This window comes from Microchirus variegatus, assembly GCF_963457635.1.
Source record: "Microchirus variegatus genome assembly, chromosome: 16".
Taxonomy (NCBI): Eukaryota; Metazoa; Chordata; class Actinopteri; order Pleuronectiformes; family Soleidae; genus Microchirus; species Microchirus variegatus.
Genome location: NC_139817.1, coordinates 2,386,029 through 2,409,172, shown reverse-complemented (window position 1 = coordinate 2,409,172; position 23,144 = coordinate 2,386,029). Strand labels below are relative to the sequence as shown.

At 41.1% G+C, this 23,144-nt stretch overlaps 1 protein-coding gene across 2 annotated transcripts; it reads right to left on the bottom strand.

Moving 5' to 3' along the window:
• Nucleotides 1-325: 325 nt before the first annotated feature.
• eps8a (EGFR pathway substrate 8a, signaling adaptor) lies at nt 326-22,639 on the bottom strand. 2 transcript variants are annotated; one of them, XM_083902722.1, is made up of 24 exons: nt 22,293-22,639; nt 14,321-14,407; nt 12,924-12,982; nt 12,716-12,772; nt 11,254-11,321; nt 10,997-11,158; nt 10,735-10,884; nt 9,906-9,988; nt 9,684-9,820; nt 8,795-8,871; nt 8,585-8,711; nt 7,914-8,002; nt 7,726-7,800; nt 7,482-7,630; nt 7,205-7,388; nt 6,979-7,109; nt 5,938-6,040; nt 4,982-5,122; nt 4,627-4,650; nt 4,281-4,539; nt 4,017-4,200; nt 3,786-3,918; nt 2,730-2,782; nt 326-477 (listed from the first exon to the last, which is right to left on the bottom strand). In XM_083902722.1, exons 2-23 carry the CDS (start codon nt 14,383-14,385, stop codon nt 2,771-2,773), a joined length of 2,469 nt encoding a protein of 822 aa, XP_083758848.1. In that variant the 5' UTR covers nt 14,386-14,407; nt 22,293-22,639; the 3' UTR covers nt 326-477; nt 2,730-2,770. The 2 variants fall into 2 exon arrangements, with proteins under 2 accessions (XP_083758848.1, XP_083758849.1); XM_083902723.1 differs by lacking the exon at nt 12,716-12,772.
• Between the last annotated feature and the right edge of the window lie 505 nt (nt 22,640-23,144).

The following is a 23,144-nucleotide window of genomic DNA, read 5'->3' as shown; positions in this document are numbered from 1 at the left end:
GTGGACACCAGATTTTTTTTTTCCAGCACAATCACATTTTATTTATTTATTAATTAATTTTTAATCTTAATTTACTTCATTTTAACATGTTTTGTCGTCGATTATCGACGACAAACATTCGCTCCTTCGTCCCAAACGTCGTCTTTTTTTTTGGTCGTTGCCGTCGTTTCTACGGCGACGAGACGAGCACTTCCTGCCGACGCCGCATGATCTCCACAAACTCGGCGCGGTCGGCCGCCGCCTGGAGGTGAAGAGCGAGAAGAAAACAAAACGTAGGAGAAAAAAAAAAGAAGAAAAAGCAGCAAAAAGAGTGAAGGAAGGAAGGAAAGGAATCAAGGAAGCAAGGAAAGGAAGGAAGGAAGGAGCTCAGTGGGTGCTGCCTTCGTCAAAAGACTCCACCCCCGAGTCGCAGGTGTTCGCCGCCAGTTTCTCCTGACGCCTCCTCATGATCTCCTGGAGCTCCGAGCCCGAGACTTTCTGGAGACACAGAGGACGAAGACGAGGACGAGAAAAACACAAACAAACTGTTAGGAAAACAACAACAATAACAACAACAACAACGTTAAAGAAAAGGTGAAGGAAGTGATGTCAGAGACTCCCGAGAGACGGAAATTCGGAAATCGTTTTTTTTCTGTTCACCGCGCGACAAAAGCGCCGGGTTTTCAGTCGTTATCGTTCGATGCTTTTTATTTCACTTCCTGTTCCCTCCAAAATAAAAGATCTTCCCTTGAAATGTTAGAATGCAAACAAACTTTGAAATGTTAAATCACCGGAGATCTAGAAAAACGCTGCCCCCTACTGGTTCTCCGTGATCGGTGACGACCGTTTATCTCGTTGCATACAGAGAGTTAGCGTTAGCTCGATCGTAACGTAGATATTTCGCTAATTAAACCTGTTTTTTTGGTTTGCTTTTTGACCTTTGGCTAATTTTTTTGGGCCAAAACGTTTATTTGTTTGTTTTCTCGTAAACTTTTCAATCTTGTACAAAAATTGCAAATTTACGAGAGAAAAAACTGGTTTAATTAGCGAAAAATCAACGTTACGATAGAGCTAAAGCTAACGCTAACCCTCGGTAAGTAACGAGATAAACGTTTGTCACCGATCATCATGCGCCGTGGTTCTAAAAGGGTTAAAACTGCTATTTGACCGTTATTTTCAGAATAAAAGCCTAAAAAACAGGGCAGTGTTTTAATGCTAGCGGGCCAGTTTTGGGCCCACGGGCCACCAGTTGCAGACCAGTCGTTCCCTCGAGAGTCTCTTCCTGTGACTGAGGTCACGTGACTCCACAGTTTATCACGTGACCTCAGTCGAATCTCATCTCCTTAAGAAGCGTTTGCCGCCGTCGCCGCCGCCGCTGCAAGCTGTGGAGAGCGTGAGGATGAAAAGCATGCTGGGAAATTTTCTCTGAAACTGGTCACACAAAGATCTGAAGTTTTAACCGTTTCAAAAATAATAAAACTTTATAAATTATAAATAACTTTTTAAAATAAAGTCAAATTTTAAATAGTTTAATTCTGTGTCTTTGTGGAAGCAGCTTTAAAGCGTTAAAAGCCGATCATTAAACTCATCATTTATTTATTTATTTACTTTTAACTCATTTGTATCTTTATTGACAAAAATGATCACGAACAAAATAATTTTAAATAATTAATTATTAAACCTAGTTCTTTGATTTTTAAACATTATGCAGCCATTAAAACAATGCTAATCAATGCTTAGCTAACACATGTTAGACTATCTACATCCTGGTATCTACAGGGGTCAGGTGAAGGTCAGAGGTCAGAGGTCAACAGGAAGTGGGGGTCAATGTTCTGGAGGGATTTAAGGTGGACTGACGTCACTAAAACAGCCACAGCAGCTTAACAAACACTGGAGCTACCTTAAAACCACGAGAGCCTCGCTCTGACGGCCAGAGTCTGAAGGTGTCAGCGAGTCCAGAGTCTAGATCCAGGACCAATGAGGTCCGAGTCAAGTCCAGTGAGGCTAGACTTAAGTCCAACGAGTCTAAAGTCAAGACCAATGGCTCAAGCTAGTCCAGGGTTAGGACTGAAGGGTCCAGAATCAAGACCATCAAGGTCCAAATCAAGTTCCAACGAGTACGAGTCAAGTCCAGGAAGTCCAGAGACGGGACCAGTGAGATCTGAGCCGAGTCCATTGAGTCTAGACTTAAGTCCAACAAGTCTTAAGACAAGATCAATGCAACAAGCTAGTCCTGAGTCAGGACCCATGAGGTCTGTCAAGTCCAATGAGGCTAGACCTAAGTCCAACAAGTCTAAAGTCAAGACCAAGGGATCAAGCTAGTCCAGAGTCAGGACTAATGGGTCCACAATCAAGACCAATGAGATTTAAATCAGGTTCATTGAGTCTAGACTTAAGTCCAACAAGTCTCATGTCAAGACCAACAAGTCTAGAATCAAAACTCAATGAGTCCAGAGTCAAGTCCAGCCAGTCCAGAGTCAGAGTCCTGAGACAAGACCAGTATGTTCCAAGTCAGGACTAAAGAGTCCAGAGTCAGAGTCAGGAGTAACTAGTCCAGAGTCAGGACCAACGAGTCCAGAGTCAGGACTAACTAGTCCAGAGTCAGGACTAACTAGTCCAGAGTCAGGACTAACTAGTCCAGAGTCAACAACAGCAACTTCTGAGTCGGGATATTTGATCAAACTCTAGATCAGTGATCCTTTAAATCTGGCCGACAGAGCGATGGCGCTAACGCCACGCGATGAAAATACCTGAGTAACCGTGGAAACAGACTCAGGAGATCAAAGGAGGGTCAGAAGAAAACCTGCAAGAGGAAACAAACACCAAAGACCAGAGGACGCAAAACGGTTTGGGGACAGAAAAACTCAGACACAGAAAAAAAACACTCTGTCAAGTTCCTGCCACTAGGGGTCGCCTTTGTCTACACAATTAAAACGGTGCGGGATCATGGGATTTGTTGTCTCGCTATCGTTAGCTCGGCTCGTCTCTTTAAAAAAACACTGCCACCTACAGGTGAAACTTCATTTCACAGAGCATAGTGCCCCCTGTGGTGGAGACATGCAAATGCAGCAGTAAAAACTGATGAAATAAAATCTACCTTTTTTTCCCCGATAAAAAACTGTTTGGCCTTTAACAGGATTAAAATATAAAAAATATACGATTAATATTTGATATGTATATTTCAGGCTGAAGTAGATCGAGAAGACCGAATCATTTTAACCAATCATTAATCATTTGACCAATTTATAATTAAAGATTACACAATTTTTTAAGTAAAATGTTTTAAATTAAAAAAAATAATAATAATGATAATTATGTCTGGAAATTCAACATAATAAAAAACTTTACACTTTAAATTTCTTTTCCAAAAATTATTTTCCAAGAAATTTCTTTTCCAAAAAAATTATGTTCCCAAAAAATATTTCACAAATTTTTTTTCACAAAAAATATTTCACAAATTTTTTTTCCCAAAAAATATTTCACAAAAATTGTTTTTCCCAAAAAATTCAAATTTTTTTCCCCAAACTTTTTTTTACAAAACTTTCAAAAAATGTTCAAAACATTTTTTCCCAAAAAAACTTTCACAAAAAAATTATGACAAAAATGTTTTCACAAAAAAATTATTTTCACCCAATAAATTATATTATAAATTAATATAAATTATAAAATTATATTTCCAAATGTTTTTTTTTTCTTTGAAATTTTTTTCCCCCCAAAAAAAGTTTTCCCCAAAATGTTTTTCCCAACACTGCCACCTACAGGTGAAACTTTTTTACGCAGTTTTGAGGGGTTTTTTAAACGCTCACCTCCAGCGCCGCCTTCTGCACCGTCACCTGACTGAAGACTCGGGCGCCGTCGTCGGGACAAACCGTCTTCAGCTCGTCTTTGTTGAGGGAAAACAGCTGAGCGCCGGTGAGGACGCCGAGGCTAGCGATGGTGCTGCGGACGAGGAGATTGTACGACAGCGTGAGCGTCGACGTACGACACGACAACACTTTAAGAAAAAAAATAAATAAGAAAAAATCACGTAGACTCACACGGGGCTAAAACCTTTAGCTTCCATCCACGATTTCACGTCGGCGGGCGTCGAGTCGTACGTGATGTTGACGACGGGCGCGTTGGCGCCGCGACACGGACCCGGGAACTTCTTCTGCGCGCTGCGGCCCAGAGTCAGTCTGTGCAGCAGCTCGTCCTGAACCTCCTCCATGTTGGACTTCCTGCCTGCAGGGGGCGACGAGAAATGATTAAAAACGCAGATTAAAATAATAAAAGTTTATTTTTTTTTCTTTAAGTGAACTCACGGTTGAACTGCGTCGGTCTCTGGTTGTGCTCCCTCATGGCGACGCTGCCTTGCTCGCTGGACGCGGTGCTGTTCTGCCGGCTAACGCTACTGCTGCCGCCGCCGCCGCCGCACGTGGCCTCTTTGGCGGGCTCGGCGGCCGGAGGAGGAGGCGGCGTGGGGAGCCTGGCGATGGGGGCGGGGCCTGGGGGCGGCGGCGTCGGAGGCGTTGGCGTTGCGGCGGGTTTGCTGCCGATGTGGTCGGTTCTGTTGGTTTGTTTCTGAGGGGAAACGGGTTTGTGTTTAGCGCGGCGGCTAAAATCGGAGCCCGACATCAGCCGTTTGTTTGTTTTGTTTGTGTCGTTTACCTCGTTCAACTCGCCCAGTAGTTGCTGCCGACGTTGAAAAACATAAACATTAGCACGGTACAGATGGAAAAATATTTAATTTCACTTCACGGCAAACTCACGGCAAACTGGGAAAAATCTACGGAGGATTCGACTCTACGCCGACGACTTAACCAACTACACTCGACATCACACGCGGCCTCGCCGTCCTACCTTAAACAACTCAAACTCCTTCTTTGGCATCATTAGCTTCATTTTTTTTTTTTTTTACAAACAAGGAGGAGAAAAAAAAAAAAAGTGACGTCATGAGACTCTGCGATAAAAAAAAAAAAAAATCACGTTAAATACATCGCGTCGAGTCGGAGAAGCCGCTCACCTGGATCGTGTGGCTGTAGACGGGCTCGGCGCGGCCGGTCACGTCCACCGCTTTGGTGATGTCGAGGATGTTGTTTGGCACGTAGCCCGACGCTCCTTCGCCGTTACGAACTTTCCACCACTGCTTCCTGTCGTCGAGGACCTGGAGGCGGAGTCACAGGCGGATTGAATTAAATTACCGTATTACAGCTAATAGTATACGTAACAGTGACACGAGTAAAGGGATATTTCAGGGTTTGTTTTATTTTATTTTTTTTTTTTTTTTTTAAGTGGTTGTATGAGGTACTGACACAGAGCATAGTGCCCCCTGTGGTGGAGACATGCAGGTGCAGCAGAAAAGACCAAATCATTTTAACCAATCATTAATCATTTGACCAATTTATAATTAAAGATTTCACTATTTTTTAAGTAAAAATTACAAAATTTAAAAAATAAGAATTAGAATAATTCTGTCTGGACTTGCAACATAATAAAAAACGTTGCACTTTAAATTTCTTTTCCAAAATTTTTTTTCCAATAATTTTTTTTCCAAAAAAAGTTCCCAAAAAAATATTTTCTCCAAAAAAAAAATTCCTAAAAAATTTCCCCAAAACAATGTTTTTTTCCAAAGAAAACAAATATTTTCCAAAATAAAATTTTCCCAATTTTTTTTTTTTTACAAAAGATGTATTTTCCCAAAAAAAAATATTTCCCCCCCCCAAAAAAATTGATATGTATATTTCAGGCTGAAGAAGATCAAATGGACCAAATCATTTTAAGTGGTAAAAAATATTAGCGTGATGTTTTTACAGCAGTTTTTGTGAAGGTGACGTTTTTTGCCGCTAGGAACAAATTAGTCAGTTTTTTTCCCGACGGCCAAAACGGCTTAAAAATAAAAACGGAACCACAGAAAATGTCCCTCAGAACTCTTAAGGGTTAATGACACGTATAATAAAAATAAGCGTAAACTTTGGTTACCTCGACGACCTCGTCTTTGACGACCGACAGCTCCGTGTTGTTTCGTGCCACAAAGTCGTATTTGGATTTGGCAAAAACTTTGGGCTGGACGGACTCGAAACCTCTGGAATCAACAATTCAGATATAAATAAAAAAAGAATTCTCATCAATATTTGACTCTATGACAAAAATACGTACAAAATGACATCATTATTTCAATAAAATTCAAAATAAAAGTGGACTTAAATAACGAGATTTGATGAACAGGAGCCGTGGAGAAGTGTTCCCACAGAAAATCTGATTTAAGAGTCTTTTTTTTTTTTTTTTATGATTTGAGAAACAGTTAAATAGTTAAATAGAATCAGAGTTAATGGAAAAACAGAATTAAAAAAAAGAAGTTCAAAATTAAAGAAAGATTTGCAGATTGAAGGGAGATTCTATGGAGGACCAACAACGACATAATTGCATAAAATATGAATATAACTGAATAAATTAATTTAATATTTCACACAAAAGTAAAATAAATGTATAATCACAATAATAAAAGTACTTAAACTCAACTTTTTCATGAAAAAAATAAAATAAAAAAATACTGATTTGGTCGTAAATTCACAAATACGGAACTAAAGTGTTTTAATGCAATTTCATTTTTGCCCAATTAATAATTAGAGATTTTACAATTAAACTAAAATTTATTAAATAAAAATAAAAATAATAAAAAAAAACAAAAAAACTTGACACTTTAAATTTTGTTTTGTTGCAACATTTTTGATTTTATAGATAAAAAAAAATTATATTCTTTTGTATTTAAGACATAAATCATTTGTACACAACTTTTATGAAATAATTAATATATATTTGCATAATTATAATATATTAAAATGAGATAAAATATAAAACAATTGTAAATAGAATACAAAATGTACCACGCCTAATATAAATAAATATAGAAGTAATATTTGTCATAGTTGATCCTCCAAAGGTTAAAGGTCATTTTTTTTTTTAAAAAGGGGCGGGAACAGTTCTCCAGGGCGTGGGGGGGGTCACGTGACCTCGTGTTACCGGTCGACGCGGCGGCTGACGGCGTGTTTGAACGCAGCCACGGCCGTGTCGCGGTCCAGCGTCTGCGTGCGTTTGTGCGAGAAGTCGGAGAAGACGTACCCGTCTGCGGGAGGGTATGACTGCAGCGCCACCTGCTGGACAAACAACAACAAAACAGGTTAAAACGTAACATTTAACGTTTCACGTCACGGGTTTAAAAAAAAAAAAAAAATAGGACGACGCCCACCTCCTGCGCCAGCCGCGTCGCCAGCTCCTCCTGCCGCTGGACGTCGGCGTTGGCGAGACTCTCGGCGAGCTGCGTTAGCTCGCGCTCGCGGCTCGGCGTCACCCCGGGCAACGCCGGCGGCTCCCAGCCGTCGCGGAACCTCAGCGGACACGGCGGGAAGAAGTGGTCCTTCGGCCACTCCAACCTGACAAAAAAAAAAACAAACGGAGAAAGGTCACGTGAAGGTCGGAGACGGCGGCGACGGCGGCGGCTTCTTCTTCGTCCTCGTCGTCCTCACCTGCTTTTCGTCCACCCGTCTCCCAGGGCGACCCACAGGTGTCTCTCCTCGGGCGTGCCCGACGCGTGCAGGAAGTCGACGGCGTCCCGTGTCAGGAGAGGAACCACGATGCTGCGCGCCAGATCCACGCCGCCCGACTCCTGGATCACCTGAGGACGGAGGGGAAGGGGGAGGGGTCAGACTGAGGCCCCGCCCACATCTACTTTTACAAGTGCTTTTTATCAGAGAGGGGGCGGAGTCTGACCATCCTGAGCGGCGTGAACAGGAAGTGAACCAGATCCTCGGAGCTGGGATTCTGGATGTGATCTTTGAGTTTGGCCTGTGTGGGGGGGGGGGGGGGGGGGGGAACAGAGAATCACAGGAGGTCAGTGAACGCATCACCACTACAGTGTGTGTGTGTGTGTGTGAGTGGAGGTCAAAGTTCACCCTCACCAGCTGGTTGAAGGCGTGTTTGAACTTCTGCAGGCAGTCGACAAACTCGTCCTCTGTGGGGGGTTTGGAGCGCAGCGTCAGGACGCCCTCTGGTGGACACATGCAGACACTACTTTAATGACACTGTTCATTATTCATTCATTGTTTTAATCATAAGGATGATATTTAATTAAATGAATTAGTTTGTAAATATATATTTAAAAAAAAGGTAAAATCATTTTTGATAGAAAAATACAGATTTTTTTAAAGCTGAAAATCTACTGATAAACACTGAAATAAGACAATTAACAATTAAGAGTCAAATGTATTATTTTATTTTTCCAAAAAATTCCTTTTGCAAAATTTATTTTGCATAAGTTCTGTTTCCAAAAAAATCATTTCCTAAATGTTTTTTCCCAAAAATGTTTTGCCAAAAAGATTATTTTCCCCCAAAAAATTTTTTTTCCAAAAAATTTATTTTCCCAGAAAATGTTTTTCAAAAAAAATGTTTTTCCAAGAATTTTTTTTCCAAAAGATTTATTTTCAAAAAATAAATGTTCAAATTTTTTTCTCCCAAAAATCTTTAAAAAAAAATGTGCCCAAATTTTTTTTTTCAAAATCCGTACTTTTTTTACATTTGCCCATAAATAACTACGAATTTTTATTCTTTTAGTGAACATGAGCGTTCTCACCTCCTGGACTTTTCTTCTTGCCTTTCTTCACCTTCTTCCTCTTGTTGAGTTCGTTAAAAGCTTCGGCCGCTTTCTGAAGTTTGGTGACGAAGAACTCCACGTCGTCCAGGATGTGGTTCAGGATTTGCTGTAAAAAATACAAATGAAGTGAAGCTCAGATTTAAGCCTGTTGACCTCTGACCTCTGACCTCAGATCACACATGGACTCACCACGTCTCTGTCCACTCTGGCCGCCGTCATCTCCACGGGTCCATCGTCCTCCGAGAGACGACGCTGCTGCTTCTCGTCTGAGGATGAACGAACAAACGTCCGATATCAGACTCACTTCACGCTAACAGAGAAATGAAGATTTAACTCTTACTTTGAATTTTTGTTTTGTTTTGCAAATTTAGCCATTAAGATTTTTAAGTAGTATAACATTACTTAATTCGACCTGACGAAATCAGCAAAAAAAGGGTTTTTTTTCCAAATGTTAAGTAGTATTTCTAAAAACATTGTTTTTTTCCCAAATATTTTTTTTTTTCAAAAAAAGTCAAATTTTCTCCAAAAAAAATATATATATAAAAAAATTTCCCCCCAAAAAAATTTCCAAATTTTCTCCCAAAAAAATATATATATAAAAAAAAATTTCCCCCCAAAAAAATTTCCAAATTTTTTTTTGCCCAACATTTTTTTCCAAAAAGATTTTTTCAGAAAATTTATTTTCAAAAAAGAAATATTTCCAAAAATTTCTTTCCAAAATATTTTTCCCAAAAAAATTATTTTCAAAAAATATTTTCCAAAGAAATATTTTCCCAAAAAATTATTTTCAAATTTTCTTTTTCAAAAAATGTTTTTCCCCCCCAAAAAATTTTTTGAAATTTTTTTTTTCAAAAAAATATTGAATATAATAGTAATAATATTTTACGATAAGGATTTTAGCATTTAGCCTGTTAGCGTTCAACATTTCAACAAACCTGATTGATTTTACGTATGTGCGAAGCACGGCTACTTTCGCACATACATGTCCGACAAATCGGGTTCTAGTTCAGCCACAGTTTAGCATTTTAGCATGCTAACATGTCACACACACACACACACTGACAGTGGAATCACTCACAGTCTTGCTGCTCATTGGTCCAGGCCGACCACGCGGCCGCTCGGCTCTTCACGTCCACCTGATCGGACACCGTCGGGGGTTCGGGGGCGGGAGCGGGAGGGGGAGGCGGGATCACGCCGTCGCTCTTCAGGATCATCCTGCGAACGCAGGGACGCACAGGAGGATCAGCCAATCGGCCGCTAAAAAAACAAACGGCGACGCTAATGAAACGCGACGACTTACTTCAGAGCCTCGGGTCGTTTCTTGACTTTGCCTCCTTTGGCGTCGGTCATGGCACTTTCGATGTCGGCGTGGATCAGATTAGCCTGAAGGAAACGACGTCAACATCTGTTTACTTTGTTACACTGTGTCCAATACAGATGATGAAAGTCCATTTTATGACTTTTTATGACCTACTTTTTTTATATTTTACACTTAATTTAACATAAAAAAAGTGTCTTTAAAAATGAGAACAACTCTTACGAGTAATAAAAAATACAATTACTTATGCAACACAATTTCGTACGATTGTATCATGCGCTTTAAGTCTGAAATACCTAAATTCGGCCCTGAGGTGTACCACAGGGCTCGACCCTGGGCCCCCTAAACTTTACATTAAATCTGGTTTTAGCACAAAACGAGACAGTTCTGTCTTTCTGTCTTTGTCTCCCTCCCGTTTTTTTTTACGGACCAATAATTCAACGCTTATCCGAATTTCCGTCGATTTCAAGAATTTCGTCGCGAGGAAACGAGAACGTTTCACGACATAAGAAACGACAACAAAAACAACTTTGATTCCAATGATGCACATTTTTTTTTTCCTAATTATCAGTCAATTAACAAAAACTAAATATTGTTTTCCGATATCGTAAAAAAAGACTTTACTACGAATGTTGTTAGCTTAGCATTAGCCTCGGGAGAGAAGTAGCCGGTTGCGTCTACTCGCAAACGATCTCGAAATTATTTACGTAAATAACGCGGCGTAAAAGGCATAAAAAAAAAAAAAAAGAGGCCCCTCAGTTCATCAGCTGATCACGTGATCACACAGAGGAGCCAATCAGAGGCCGCGTACCTTGATGTCGTCGCACTGGAACAGGTGCAGGTCGGGTTTGTTCTGACCCGACTCTTTACAAACCAGCGCGAGGATGGAGTCGTAGCTGCAGGCGTTCATCACCGCCTGACAGTGCTGCACCGTCCCGATGGGGAAGTTCTCCAGCTCGTTCTGATTCAGACAAACAAACAAACAAACAAACAAAGGCGTCAGAACGTCTGTGGACCGTGCATGAAGCCCCGCCCCCTCCACCCCCCCCCTCGCCAACAGGTGCGACGCCCACCTTGGTTTCGTGGTCGACGAGGCTCACGCTCTTCTCCTCCACCTGCAGCAGCATCTCCTGAGTCCAGACTTTCCCTTTGGCGTCCAGCAGGCGGAGACGTCGGACGCCGTCGTCCACCGTGATCATCCCGTCTTTACGGTCCAACACGAACGTGGTCAGGTGCTGAGGACGTGGGGGGAAAAGTCGTTATTTACTTGTTTATTTGTTTATTTATCTACGGCGACGTGGTGGAGATAAGAGTTTAGAGAAAGTCTCACCTCCACGTGATACTGCGACGTGTCCGTCAACCCGTTGATGCTGTTTTTGGTGAAATGTTTCCTTTGTTCTGATTAAAAAAAAAAAAAAAACAACCGTTAAAAGTCAACAAATGTCAGGGTTTTTTTTCATCCAAAGTTTTTTTTCTCAAAGTTTTTTTATTTTTCCAAAAAACTTGTTTTTTTCCCCAAAGAAACCCAAATATTTTTAATATAATAATATTTCAGAATAATGAGTTTAGCATTTAGCCTGTTAGCATTCAACATTTATAATATACTGTGTATATATATATACAAACACACACACGTATATATACACACACGTGTATATATATATATACACACACACACACACATATATATACACACACGTATATATATATATATACACACACGTATATATATGTATATATACACATATATACACACACACACGTATATATATACACACACATATACACACACACACGTATATATATACACACACATATACATATATACACACGTATATATATACACATATACACACACGTACATATATATATATATATATATATATATATATATATAAACACACACGTAAGTATATATATGTATACACACACGTACCTATATATAAATATACTATACTTGTATATATATATATATATATATAAACATATATATTCACACATACACTCACACATATACACACACACGTATACATATATACACACTCACACACATACACTCACACACATGTATATATACACTCACACACACATGTATATATACACACACATACGCATATACGTGTATATGTGTATATACATATACACATATACATATTTACACACATGTATGTATATATATATATATATATATATATATGTATATCAAGATCAAAGTTCTGTCATTTGTTTCCCTGTAAACATCAAAGTAACAACACGTTTCCTGTGACACTCAGAGGTCAAAGGTCAGAGGTCAAAGGTCAGAGGTCAAAGGTTAGAGGTCAAACACAAACACACAGCAAAAGGAAACCAAACAAACAGCAAAGTATCACATGACGTGGAAGACGTTAAGATGAGCATCGTTCACGTGTTAGCATTCATACGACAAAACAAACAAACAAAAACAAACAAACAAAAAAGAGGCGGGGCTACGACCAGAGTAAAGGGGTGGAGTCGAGCCAAACAGGTCAGGCGTTCATTTTTCAAGAGTTAATTTGAAAACATTTCAGAAGGACAGAGCAGTTTATATGTGGGTTAATAGAAGTGATGACATTTACGAGGTTTCTCGAATGCATCACGTTAAACTGTGAACGCCGCGTTACTTTGACGAACTCTGGAGTTTAAAATAAATATATACGGAGAAAATAAAAGCATTTTTGACAGAATCTGGAAGATTCTACACACACACACACACACACACACACACACACACACACACACACACATGCAGACACACAAACACACACTCTGCTCACTGTGACTTTTCTTTTTGTGTTTCGAAGACGAGCGAAGGAAATAAATGTCCTCTGATCCTGTTCATGTGGACAAATGAGACACTGTGAGTGTGTGTGAGTGTGTGTGTGTGTGTGTGTGTTTGTGTGTGTGTGTGTGTGTGTGTGTGTGTGTGTGTTTTCCACGACGACACAGTCACAACGGAGATTAACGCAAAGTCTTTGAACTCACCGTACAGAGCTTTGGCACGAGATTTGACTTTTTGTTTCTGAGGCTCCGAGTCGTTTCCACTGCAACACAAAAAGAAATGTAAACAGATATACGTGAACTGTGTACTTCACCAACAGTAACAAAGTATTTGTACTTTGAGTTGTGGTCAGTGAATGCCACATATATATATTAAGACTTTTTTAAATGGTCAGTGAACGCCACATGGAGATTAACAGACTTTTTAAGTGTTCAGTGAATTCCACATATATATTAACTGACCTTTTAAGTGGTCAGTGAATGCCACATATATATTAACAGACTTTTTATGTGTTCAGTGAATGCCACATACATCAACTGACCTTTTAAGTGGTCAGTGAATGCCACATATATATTAACAGACTTTTTATGTGTTCAGTGAATGCCACATACATCAACTGACCTTTTAAGTGGTCAGTGAACGCCACATATATTAAGTGACTTTTTAAGAGGTCAGTGAACGCCACATATATATTAAGTGACTTTAAGTCGTCAGTGAACGCCACATAGATATTAACTGACCTTTTAAGTGGTCAGTGAATGCCACATAGATATTAAGTGACTTTTTAAGTGGTCAGTGAACGCCACATAGATATTAACTGACTTTAAGTGGTCAGTGAACGCCACATATATTAAGTGAGTTTTAAGAGGTCAGTGAACGCCACATACATTAAGTGACTTTTTTAAGTGGTCAGTGAACGCCACATACATCAACTGACCTTTTAAGTGGTCAGTGAATGCCACATATATATTAACAGACTTTTTATGTGTTCAGTGAATGCCACATACATCAACTGACCTTTTAAGTGGTCAGTGAACGCCACATATATTAAGTGACTTTTTAAGAGGTCAGTGAACGCCACATACATTAAGTGACTTTTTAAGTGGTCAGTGAACGCCACATATATATTAAGTGACTTTAAGTCGTCAGTGAACGCCACATAGATATTAACTGACCTTTTAAGTGGTCAGTGAATGCCACATAGATATTAAGTGACTTTTTAAGTGGTCAGTGAACGCCACATAGATATTAACTGACTTTAAGTGGTCAGTGAATGCCACATATTAAGTGAGTTTTAAGAGGTCAGTGAACGCCACATACATTAAGTGACTTTTTTAAGTGGTCAGTGAACGCCACATACATTAAGTGACTTTTTAAGTGGTCAGTGAACGCCACATACATTAAGTGACTTTTAAGTTGTCAGTGAACGCTACATATATTAAGTGACTTTTTAAGTGGTCAGTGAACGCCACATACATTAAGTGACTTTTAAGTTGTCAGTGAACGCTACATATATTAAGTGACTTTTTAAGTGGTCAGTGAACGCCACATATATTAAGTGACTTTTTAAGTGGTCAGTGAACGCCACACAGATACTGACTTGATGTGTGAGCTGTAGGAGCCGAAGACGCCGGAGGCGAGGGGCGGAGCTTCGTGTCCGTTCATCCTGCGTCGGTGTCGGCGTCAGCTGAAAAAAAAAAAAAAGAAAAAGAAAATCGTCTTCATTATCACTGTGGGACATTTAGAGAAGGACACGAGGACGTGACATAAGGACGTTTAGAGAAGGACATGAGGACGTTTCTGAGAATCTCTATTGCTGATTATTAAAAAGTGAGTTCTGTCTCTGTGTCTTTGTCCCTCGGTGTCTTTGTGTCTTTGTGTCTTTGCGTCTCCGTCTTCGTCCTCTTTCATGGACAAATGATTAAAAACCTGGATTAAGAGACGTGGACATGGAGACGCGTCTCCGCAGTCCCACACTGAGGCTGATGAGCTTCTTCCTGTTTGCTCTACGCGGCGGACACGTCTGATTGCTTTTCCCACCGCCCGTCTCCATGGCGACAGCAGCTCTGTGCGCCTGCGAGACAAAGCTGAGGGAGACGTGGTCAGTGTGTCTGTCTGCCCCCCCGTCTCTTTGTCTCTTTGTCTGTCTCCAGGCATATATTAAGTGACTTTAAGGGGTCAGTGAATGTCACATAGATATTAAGACTTTTTTAAATGGTCAGTGAACGCCACATAGATATTAACTGACTTTTTAAGTGGTCAGTTAATGCCACATAGAGATGAAGTGATTTTATAAGTGGTCAGTGAATGCCACATGGAGATTAAGTGATTTTGTATTACGTGGTCAGTGAATGCCACATAGAGCTCAACAGACTTTTTAAGTGGTCAGTGAATGCCTCATAGAGATCAACTGACTTTTTAAGTGGTCAGTGAATGCCTCATAGAGATCAACTGACTTTTTAAGTGGTCAGTGAATGCCTCATAGAGCTCAACAGACTTTTTAAGTGGTCAGTGAATGCCTCATAGAGATCAACTGACTTTTTAAGTGGTCAGTGAATGCCTCATAGAGATCAACTGACATTTTAAGTGGTCAGTGAATGCCTCATAGAGATCAACAGACTTTTTAAGTGGTCAGTGAATGCCTCATAGAGATCAACTGACTTTTTAAGTGGTCAGTGAATGCCACATGGAGATTAAGTGATTTTATAAGTGGTCAGTGAATGCCACTTGGAGATTAAGTAACTTTAAATAAAATACAGACGTACCCTGAATGCCTCACATTCTCAATCATCATTTGACGCAATAAAATACAGACGTAGCCTAAATGCCTCATTAGTTGATGCAATAAAATACAGACGTACCCTAAAATGCCTCATATTCACCAGGTGGCGATAAAATATTCAGACGCACCCTGAACGCCTCATATTCACGTTTCAGTAGAGATTGCAATTTATCAGTAGACGCGAGAAATTATAGACATACCCTAAATGCCACACATTCACAACCACCACATGGCGCCATAAAATTCCGACGCACCCTAAATGCCTCACATGGCATACAAATGGCGTACAAATATCAGTTGACGCTGTGAAACACAGACGTGCCCTGAATGCCTCGCATTCCCATAAGTTAATATTCCAAGTTACTCCAACTGAAACCATCAGTCGACGCTATAAATTACAGACGTACCCTGAACGCCTCACATGGACATTTATAAGTGAATGCTGTAAGATACAGACGTCCCTTAAATGCCTCATAGTAGATGTTGCAAGATACAGAGGGACCCTGAACGCATCACGCGCAATTATCAGTAAACACTAAAAGTTACTTGAACATGAACATTAAAATTGTAGATTACAGTGAACGGCTCACACACAGATTTACGAGACTCCACAATTCACGGACGTTCCACAAACGCCTCGAGTACGTGCGCACGTTTATCAGTGGGGTCCTTGAACGCGTCGCAACACGACGATAACGCAGCTGCATAAACAAAACTGGACTGAATCGGTGATAGAAGCCTCAAACCAGAGGACTCCGTTTCCCACAAGCCCTTGCTCCGTCTCATCCACAGACCTGAACATTAAAGGGGTTTATTTTCCAAAAAGTTGTTGTTTTTCTTGAGATAAATCAAGATGAGAGTGAGTTTTAAACGGCGTCAGTGTGAGTGTGCGACAGAGGAAAGTTAAGAGGATTGGTAAGAAGATTTAAGACTCACACACACACTATAATCTCCTGAACAAAGGATGCTGGGATACGTCTGTGTGTGTTTCATAGACAACAGTAACTCAGCGGACAGTAGAAAAGCTGCAAAGGTCAAAGTTCAAACGTCAGACAGCCACAGAATCTCATGATGTCTCAACTTTAATTAAATTAAATTATGAACATGTTCATGTGACTGCACTCAGTTCAACTGCGTGTGTGTGTTAATGACAGAGCGACACGTGTGACCTGTCACACACACACACACACACACACAGAATGAGAGCAGCTCTGTTGTGCGTCGATTGATTAGTTGTCCTCAGTTTGAGATCGAGGCCACGCGGCTCCACAGAGAGCAGAGTAACCTACATACTGGACCAAGTTCACTGCGGAGGAGGAACGAGATATATTTAATCTCTTTAATCTCGCCGTCAGACTGACTTTAGCCACTGATTCACGCTCCCGCACCAAAGTCCATGGAGAAAATCACTTGATTTTAGCTGTTGAGGTCACAGAGAAACACGTTTGAAGTTCCTGAAGGGGGCGGCAGTGGATCAACAGTCTTTATGCTAAGCTAAGATGCCCCCCCTCCCCTTGTTAGCATTCTTTATGCTACAATAGCGGTCTATATGCTGCGTTAGATTAACCATTTTACCCTGTACCCAGATGGTATGCTATGCTATCAGTCTCTCCTTGTTAGAGACTTCATGGTATGCTAAGATGACAGTTAACAGTCCATGCTAGGCTAAAGATATCCACAGGTTTACAGTCTTTATGATACGTGTTCCCTAGCCAGCATTCTTTATGCTACGGTAACAGAATTTATGCTATGCTACCATATTATTATACCCGTTAAAGTCTTTGTGCTATGCTACGATAACAGCTTTCCTGTTTCCAGTCTTTATGCTATGCTATGCTATTCAACTCTTCTTGTTACAGTCTTTATGCTCAGATAACAGATTTCCTGTTTCCAGTCTTTATGCTATGCTGCCAAACCCTTCTTGTTACAGTCTTTATGCTAAGCTAAGATGCCCCCCCACCCATTGTTAGCATTCTGTATGCTATGATAACGGTCTATATGCTGTGTTAGATTAACCCTTTTACCTTGTTCCCAGATTCTACGCTATGCTATCAGTTTCTCCTTGTTAGAGTCTTCATGCTATGCTAAGATAACAGTTTCAAGTCCATGCTAGTCTAAAAAATATCTGCAGGTTTACAGTCTTTGATATGTGTTCCCTAGTTAGCATTCTTTATGCTACGGTAACAGTCTTTATGCTATGCTACCATATTATTATACTTGTTACAGTCTTTGTGCTATGCTACCATAGCAGTTTTCCTGTTTCCAGTATTTATGCTATGCTACCACACTCTTCTTGTTGCAGTCCTTATGCTAAGCTAAGATAACAGTTTTCCCGTTTCCAGTCTTTTAGGCTTATCATCTCCACAGGTTGACAGTCTTAATGCTCTACAAAGCTAACAGTGGCCCCTTGCTTCCAGAAAGTATGCTATGCAAGGATCACAATTTCTCCTTGTACATTGCTGCTAAGTATGTTGAACAGTTTCCCTTGTTAGCATTGTTTATGCTGCGATAACAGTCTTTATGCTGTATAAGGTTAGCCAAGGTTAGGTTTACAGTGTTAATGCTCTGCTAAACTAACAGTGGCACCTTGCCTCCAGGATTTATGCTGTTGTATACTCATTATGCTATGCTAAGATACCAGTTTCTCCCCCCCCCCCCCCCCCCCGAGTCGAGCATTTGTGCTTAGACAAACTCTGAGTTTCTGATTTGCACAGCATGTGTGCTACGCTAAGAGACACTCCCTGTGTGTGCTAAGAGAGGTGTGGTCCTGTCCTGTATGTAGCCGACGCAGCTGTTTGACCCGATTAGCACGTGTGTTATGCTATGTTACAGCTTTTGATTCAGATTAAATCAACATGTCCAACATCCGCGGCTCCTAAAGGGCAGACACGTTAAAACCAGCTAATAACAATAAACCATAATAATCCTCACACTGCTGAGGGTCGATTACCAGACCCTTTAATCCCTGTGTGATCAAATTAAGTAAAAACATAAGTGTAAAAATACAATTAACTTGTTCTTTTTTAACCCAAGAGACACATAGAGAGGGATTATTGTGATTTTGACAGATTTTATGTTCAGCAGATTAATCTAATCATGTTAGGACGGAGTTTAATAAATAAACCAGAAACTCATGAAGGAATAAAAGTGAACAACAACATGAATCCATGTTCACTGGGTCACAGTCTCTAAATTAAAATCAGGAGTTTCACATGAACACAAGTCTGAGCTCTGCGTTAGCGCTCGGGCGATTCTCACGTCCTAGCACATGTTAGCGGTATGTATGTAGTAACTAACCGTGCTAGATGCTAAGTGAAAACTATAAGCAAAACATAACCAAACTATGGTTTAACTCTCTGGTAACAGATAACAGCAGGCTAACGTCGAACACTTAGCTAACTGAAAGCTAATAATGTCTCATTCTCGGCTAACTATGTTGAACTCTTCTGAAAAACTAGCAGCAAATTACAAGCTATTGACTGGTAACAGATACTAGTATGCTAATGTTAAACTGTGAGCTAAGAGCTAAGTGTAAGCCAATGTTTGATTCTCAGAACAGTAGACGGCATGCTAACATTGTTGAACTCTGCCAAAAACTAGCAGCTGACGTCTAACACCAAACTACTAAACTCTTTGCTAACAGATACTAGCAAGCTAAAAGCTAACTGAAAGAAGCTACTAATGTTTACTTCCCTGTAAATGTAAATATCGATAAACTCTGCTGAAAACCAACCACTATTTTTGCTTTGTTGACGGCTAACGGCAAACTACAAGCTAATAACGATTACCTTTTGGCTAACTGCTAACTACAAGCTAATGATATTTACCACTCCACTCACAGCAAATTACATATTATGATGTAAAAGTCTCGGCTAACAACAAGCTAATTATGATTAACGCTGCTAACAGCAAATTGCAGCATAAAGTGGAAATATCTGGTGCTAACAGCTAACAAACCACAACAATAAGCTTACTAGCAACTACACAAAGGAGCTTAAAAAAAAACAAAAAACATAACTTAATAAAAAAATACATTTGTTTTTATTACCGTTTATGTTGAGCTGGAAAAACACTTGGTTTTAATAGCATTCTAAATAATTAGCCTCATGCTACGTTCACGGACAGACCAGCGTCTTACCTGCGTCTGTCTCCGTGGACAGTAAACCGGGTCACTGTGGACAGATTAGCAGCAGCTCGTCGTTCTCAGCTCGAGCTCCACTTTAAGCCGCTAATTAATAAGTCGTCGTAGTCGTAAGGAGCAGGTGGAGGGGGCGGGGCCAGGGGGCGGGGCAGAGGGCGGGGCTTAACGTGAAGAGAAACAGGATATCGCGACAGTTATATTTGAATACGAGGTCACACAGGTCAGTTTTTATTCACTTTTTTGTATTTAAAGTAACAAAAATACAGAATTTTGATTGTATTTTGAATTAAATGTAATAATTTAATGTATATTTACATATATTTTTACTTTTTTATAACTTATTTTTCAGCGAAAACATATTAAACTATATTAACATGTATGTTTCAAATGTTTTTTGGTTTGTTTTTATTGTAAATTTTTAGTTTCTTCAGCATAAGTTGGATTTTTATGTACAGAATCTCGATTGATTGATTGATTGATTGATTGATTGATTGATTGATTGATTGATTGCCTCTCGTGTAAACTCCCTTCATCTTCTTCCAAAGTGAAACGCGACTCCCGTCAAATCAGCTCCAGTTTCCTGTTCCTGTCACCGACCTATAATTCAGCCGCGGGGCCCCGCCCACCAGATCGCGGCAAACGCCCGACAGCTACGATTACCCCGTCGTCACGGCGACCAGCGTCTCTCACACACACACACTCATAGTAGACGCCTGGTAACGGACACCACACCCTCTTTTTTTTTTTTAACACAATGTCTCAAAAACCATCGCGGATCAATATTTAATTAATGTAAGCGATCAATAATTGAAAAGGATCCAAAAAGTTCTTCCAGGACAAAACGTCCCAGCTGAGAAAATGTCCACAAATAGGAGCCGAGTCTTGTCCCAGAGGACGAGACTCTGGGACAGAGTTTTCCCACCGACAGGAAGTAAACAGGATCAGCTGTGGCGCGGCGACAGGAAACAGTTAAAGGGACAGTTCCTGGTATGCTAATGTTTGGTTCTCAGAACAGTAGACTGCATGCTAACATTGTTGGACTCTGATGAAAGCTAAAAAACGAGTCGTTTCTAATAAACAACAAACACAGAGTGAAAGATACGATCTGGAATGCTAGCTCCCCGAGAGGAGTCCGCTATGTGTTGCAATCTGCACTTTCACCACAAGATGTCACTCGTAACCACACATTACATGCTATTGACTGGTAACAGATACTAGTATGCTTATGTTAAACTGTTAGCTAAGAGCTAAGTGTAAGCTAATGTTCGATTCTCAGAACAGTAGACTGCATGCTAACATTGTTGAACTCCGCTAAAAACTAGCAGCTAAACACTCTTTGCTAACAGATACTAGCAAGCAAAAAAACGAGTAGTTTCTAAAACAAAAACAAACACAGAGTGAAAGTCTTGAACTGCGCCTTTAAAAAAAAAACACCAAAAAGGAAGATAATCAGCAGCATTTCACAACAGCCTTGACTCAAAGTTCTGTTTTTCGTAAGAACACGACGACCTTTGACCTCGACCTCACCCAGTGACAATGAGACAGAGGGGGGGGGGGGGGACAGCTGATATCAGCGTGATGACGTCACAGGGTGTCAAAACATCATCATCATCACCAGGTAACATCACCTGAGATCTGGGCTCATAATAAGCTCAGGTCACAGGAGGAGAAGCTAATGAGCTGCAGCTGATTAGCACACACACACACACACACACACACACTGTTTTTTAGCGATAACCCGGGACAATACGCTGCCGTGCTATCTGTGTCCTCCTGACAACCATGCAGATCCAGGCCAAACAAAGAGACACACACACACACACACACACACACACACACACACACACACACACACACACACACACACACACACACACACACACACACACACACACACACACACACACACACACACACACACACACACACACACACACACACACACACACACACACACACACACACACACACACACACACACACACACACACACACACACACACGACCTTCATCATCTCATTAAACAACAATTCAAGCTCAACTTCAGCTCCTCACACCAAACCCCCATAGAAAATCCTGTAGATTTAATCTTCAACGTCGCTATAACGACACACAAACGCAACATTCGACATTAAATAAACGTTTCCCCAAACGCACCAGGTGCCGTTTTCGACATCGGCTTTAGTCTGATTTACTGTCGATCTTTACATTTTGGCCTAAATCGTGTTTCTGGGTCACGCTTCCTTTGACGTCGACCCGCCGCGAAGAAGTGCGTGTAAAAGTTGAATTTGCGTAAATATGTCGTATTTAACGGGTGACGCCGAATGAAAAAAGGAGACGCGGATTTTGCGTTTAATGCGGTAATATGTGGTGGGGTTTTTTTGCCCCGGAAAAACAAACACCTGCAGCACAAATGCATGTGACCGTTCCAATGCGGTGTGGTGTCGGCGTGTGTTCTCCGCTTACACCGCTCCTCTGCCTCCACACGAGCCGCAGGTGGATCGGGTTCCCTCCGGTTTGTATTTTAATACAGGCCGATTAAAAAACCAGTTGAACGTGATCGTGGAAAAAACAAACAATAATCCTCCGGAGGGAAAGGGGACCGTGGGTCAGCGAGGGGTGTTTGAAGTGGCCTGTTTTGAAGCTCACCTGCGGGCGGGATCCACTTCGCGCACACCGCGGTCCGTTAGAAAAACATGGCTCAGACACGCAGCTCCGCTCCGGCGTACTTCAGCGGCTCCCCCGGCCTCGGTGTATCCGACCCTCTGAGCTCCACCTCGGTCAACTTCGGCGGCTCCTCCGGCCTCTGTGTACCCCGACCCCTGTGAGCTCCGCGCCGGGTCACTTCGGCGGCTCCTCCGGCCTCAGTTGTATCCGACAGTGTCACCTCTCCTCCGGGTTTTTCTTTCGGCGGCTTCTGCTGCCTCAGTGTATCCGACACTGTCGCCTCTCCTCCGGGGTCACTTCGGCGGCTCCTCCGGCCTCTCTGTGACCGTCTGTCGCGCTCCTGACTCGGGGATTAAACTCCGCTCGACTTTGAATCGCGGTGATTAAAAAAAAAAAAAAACCTGCTGCACACACGTAAGGGGCGGGGCTTCACTCATCAGTGTTTGACTGACACCGGGGACACGCCCCCTTTTTGGTATCCAGGTTACCGCAGATCACGTGACAATTATTGTTGTTATTAAACAATCAACGAGCAATAAAACCGCTATTATCAACAATTATGGGATGTTTAAAACAAAATTATAAAAACGAATAAAAATACAACACGTGCGTTTTGATGCGAGCGTGCGCGTGCGTGAAGCGGCTCCTCTGATTGGCTCGCGCTTCCTGTCTCCAACTCAGTCCAGGTGACAACAGTGAGTGCAGGGTTAGAGCGCCCCCTGCTGCTGCTGCTGCAGGCTGATGGTGTTTTATCTGCTAATTGATTAAGTTGATCAGTTTAATCAGATTAATCCTCTGTTCAATCACAAAGTCTCTGTCCTACAATCAATTAGA

What these genes read in the sequence shown, in the direction of transcription:
- eps8a (XM_083902722.1), bottom strand. Translation starts at nt 14,385, where the DNA reads ATGAACGGACACGAAGCTCCGCCCCTCGCCTCCGGCGTCTTCGGCTCC. An exon ending in GACGGGTGGACGAAAAGCAG is followed by an intron (nt 7,389 to 7,481) that starts GTGAGGACGACG and finishes TTTTTTTGTCAG; the next exon opens with GTTGGAGTGGCCGAAGGACC. An exon ending in GAGACCGACGCAGTTCAACC is followed by an intron (nt 4,201 to 4,280) that starts GTGAGTTCACTT and finishes CGCCCCCTGCAG; the next exon opens with GCAGGAAGTCCAACATGGAG.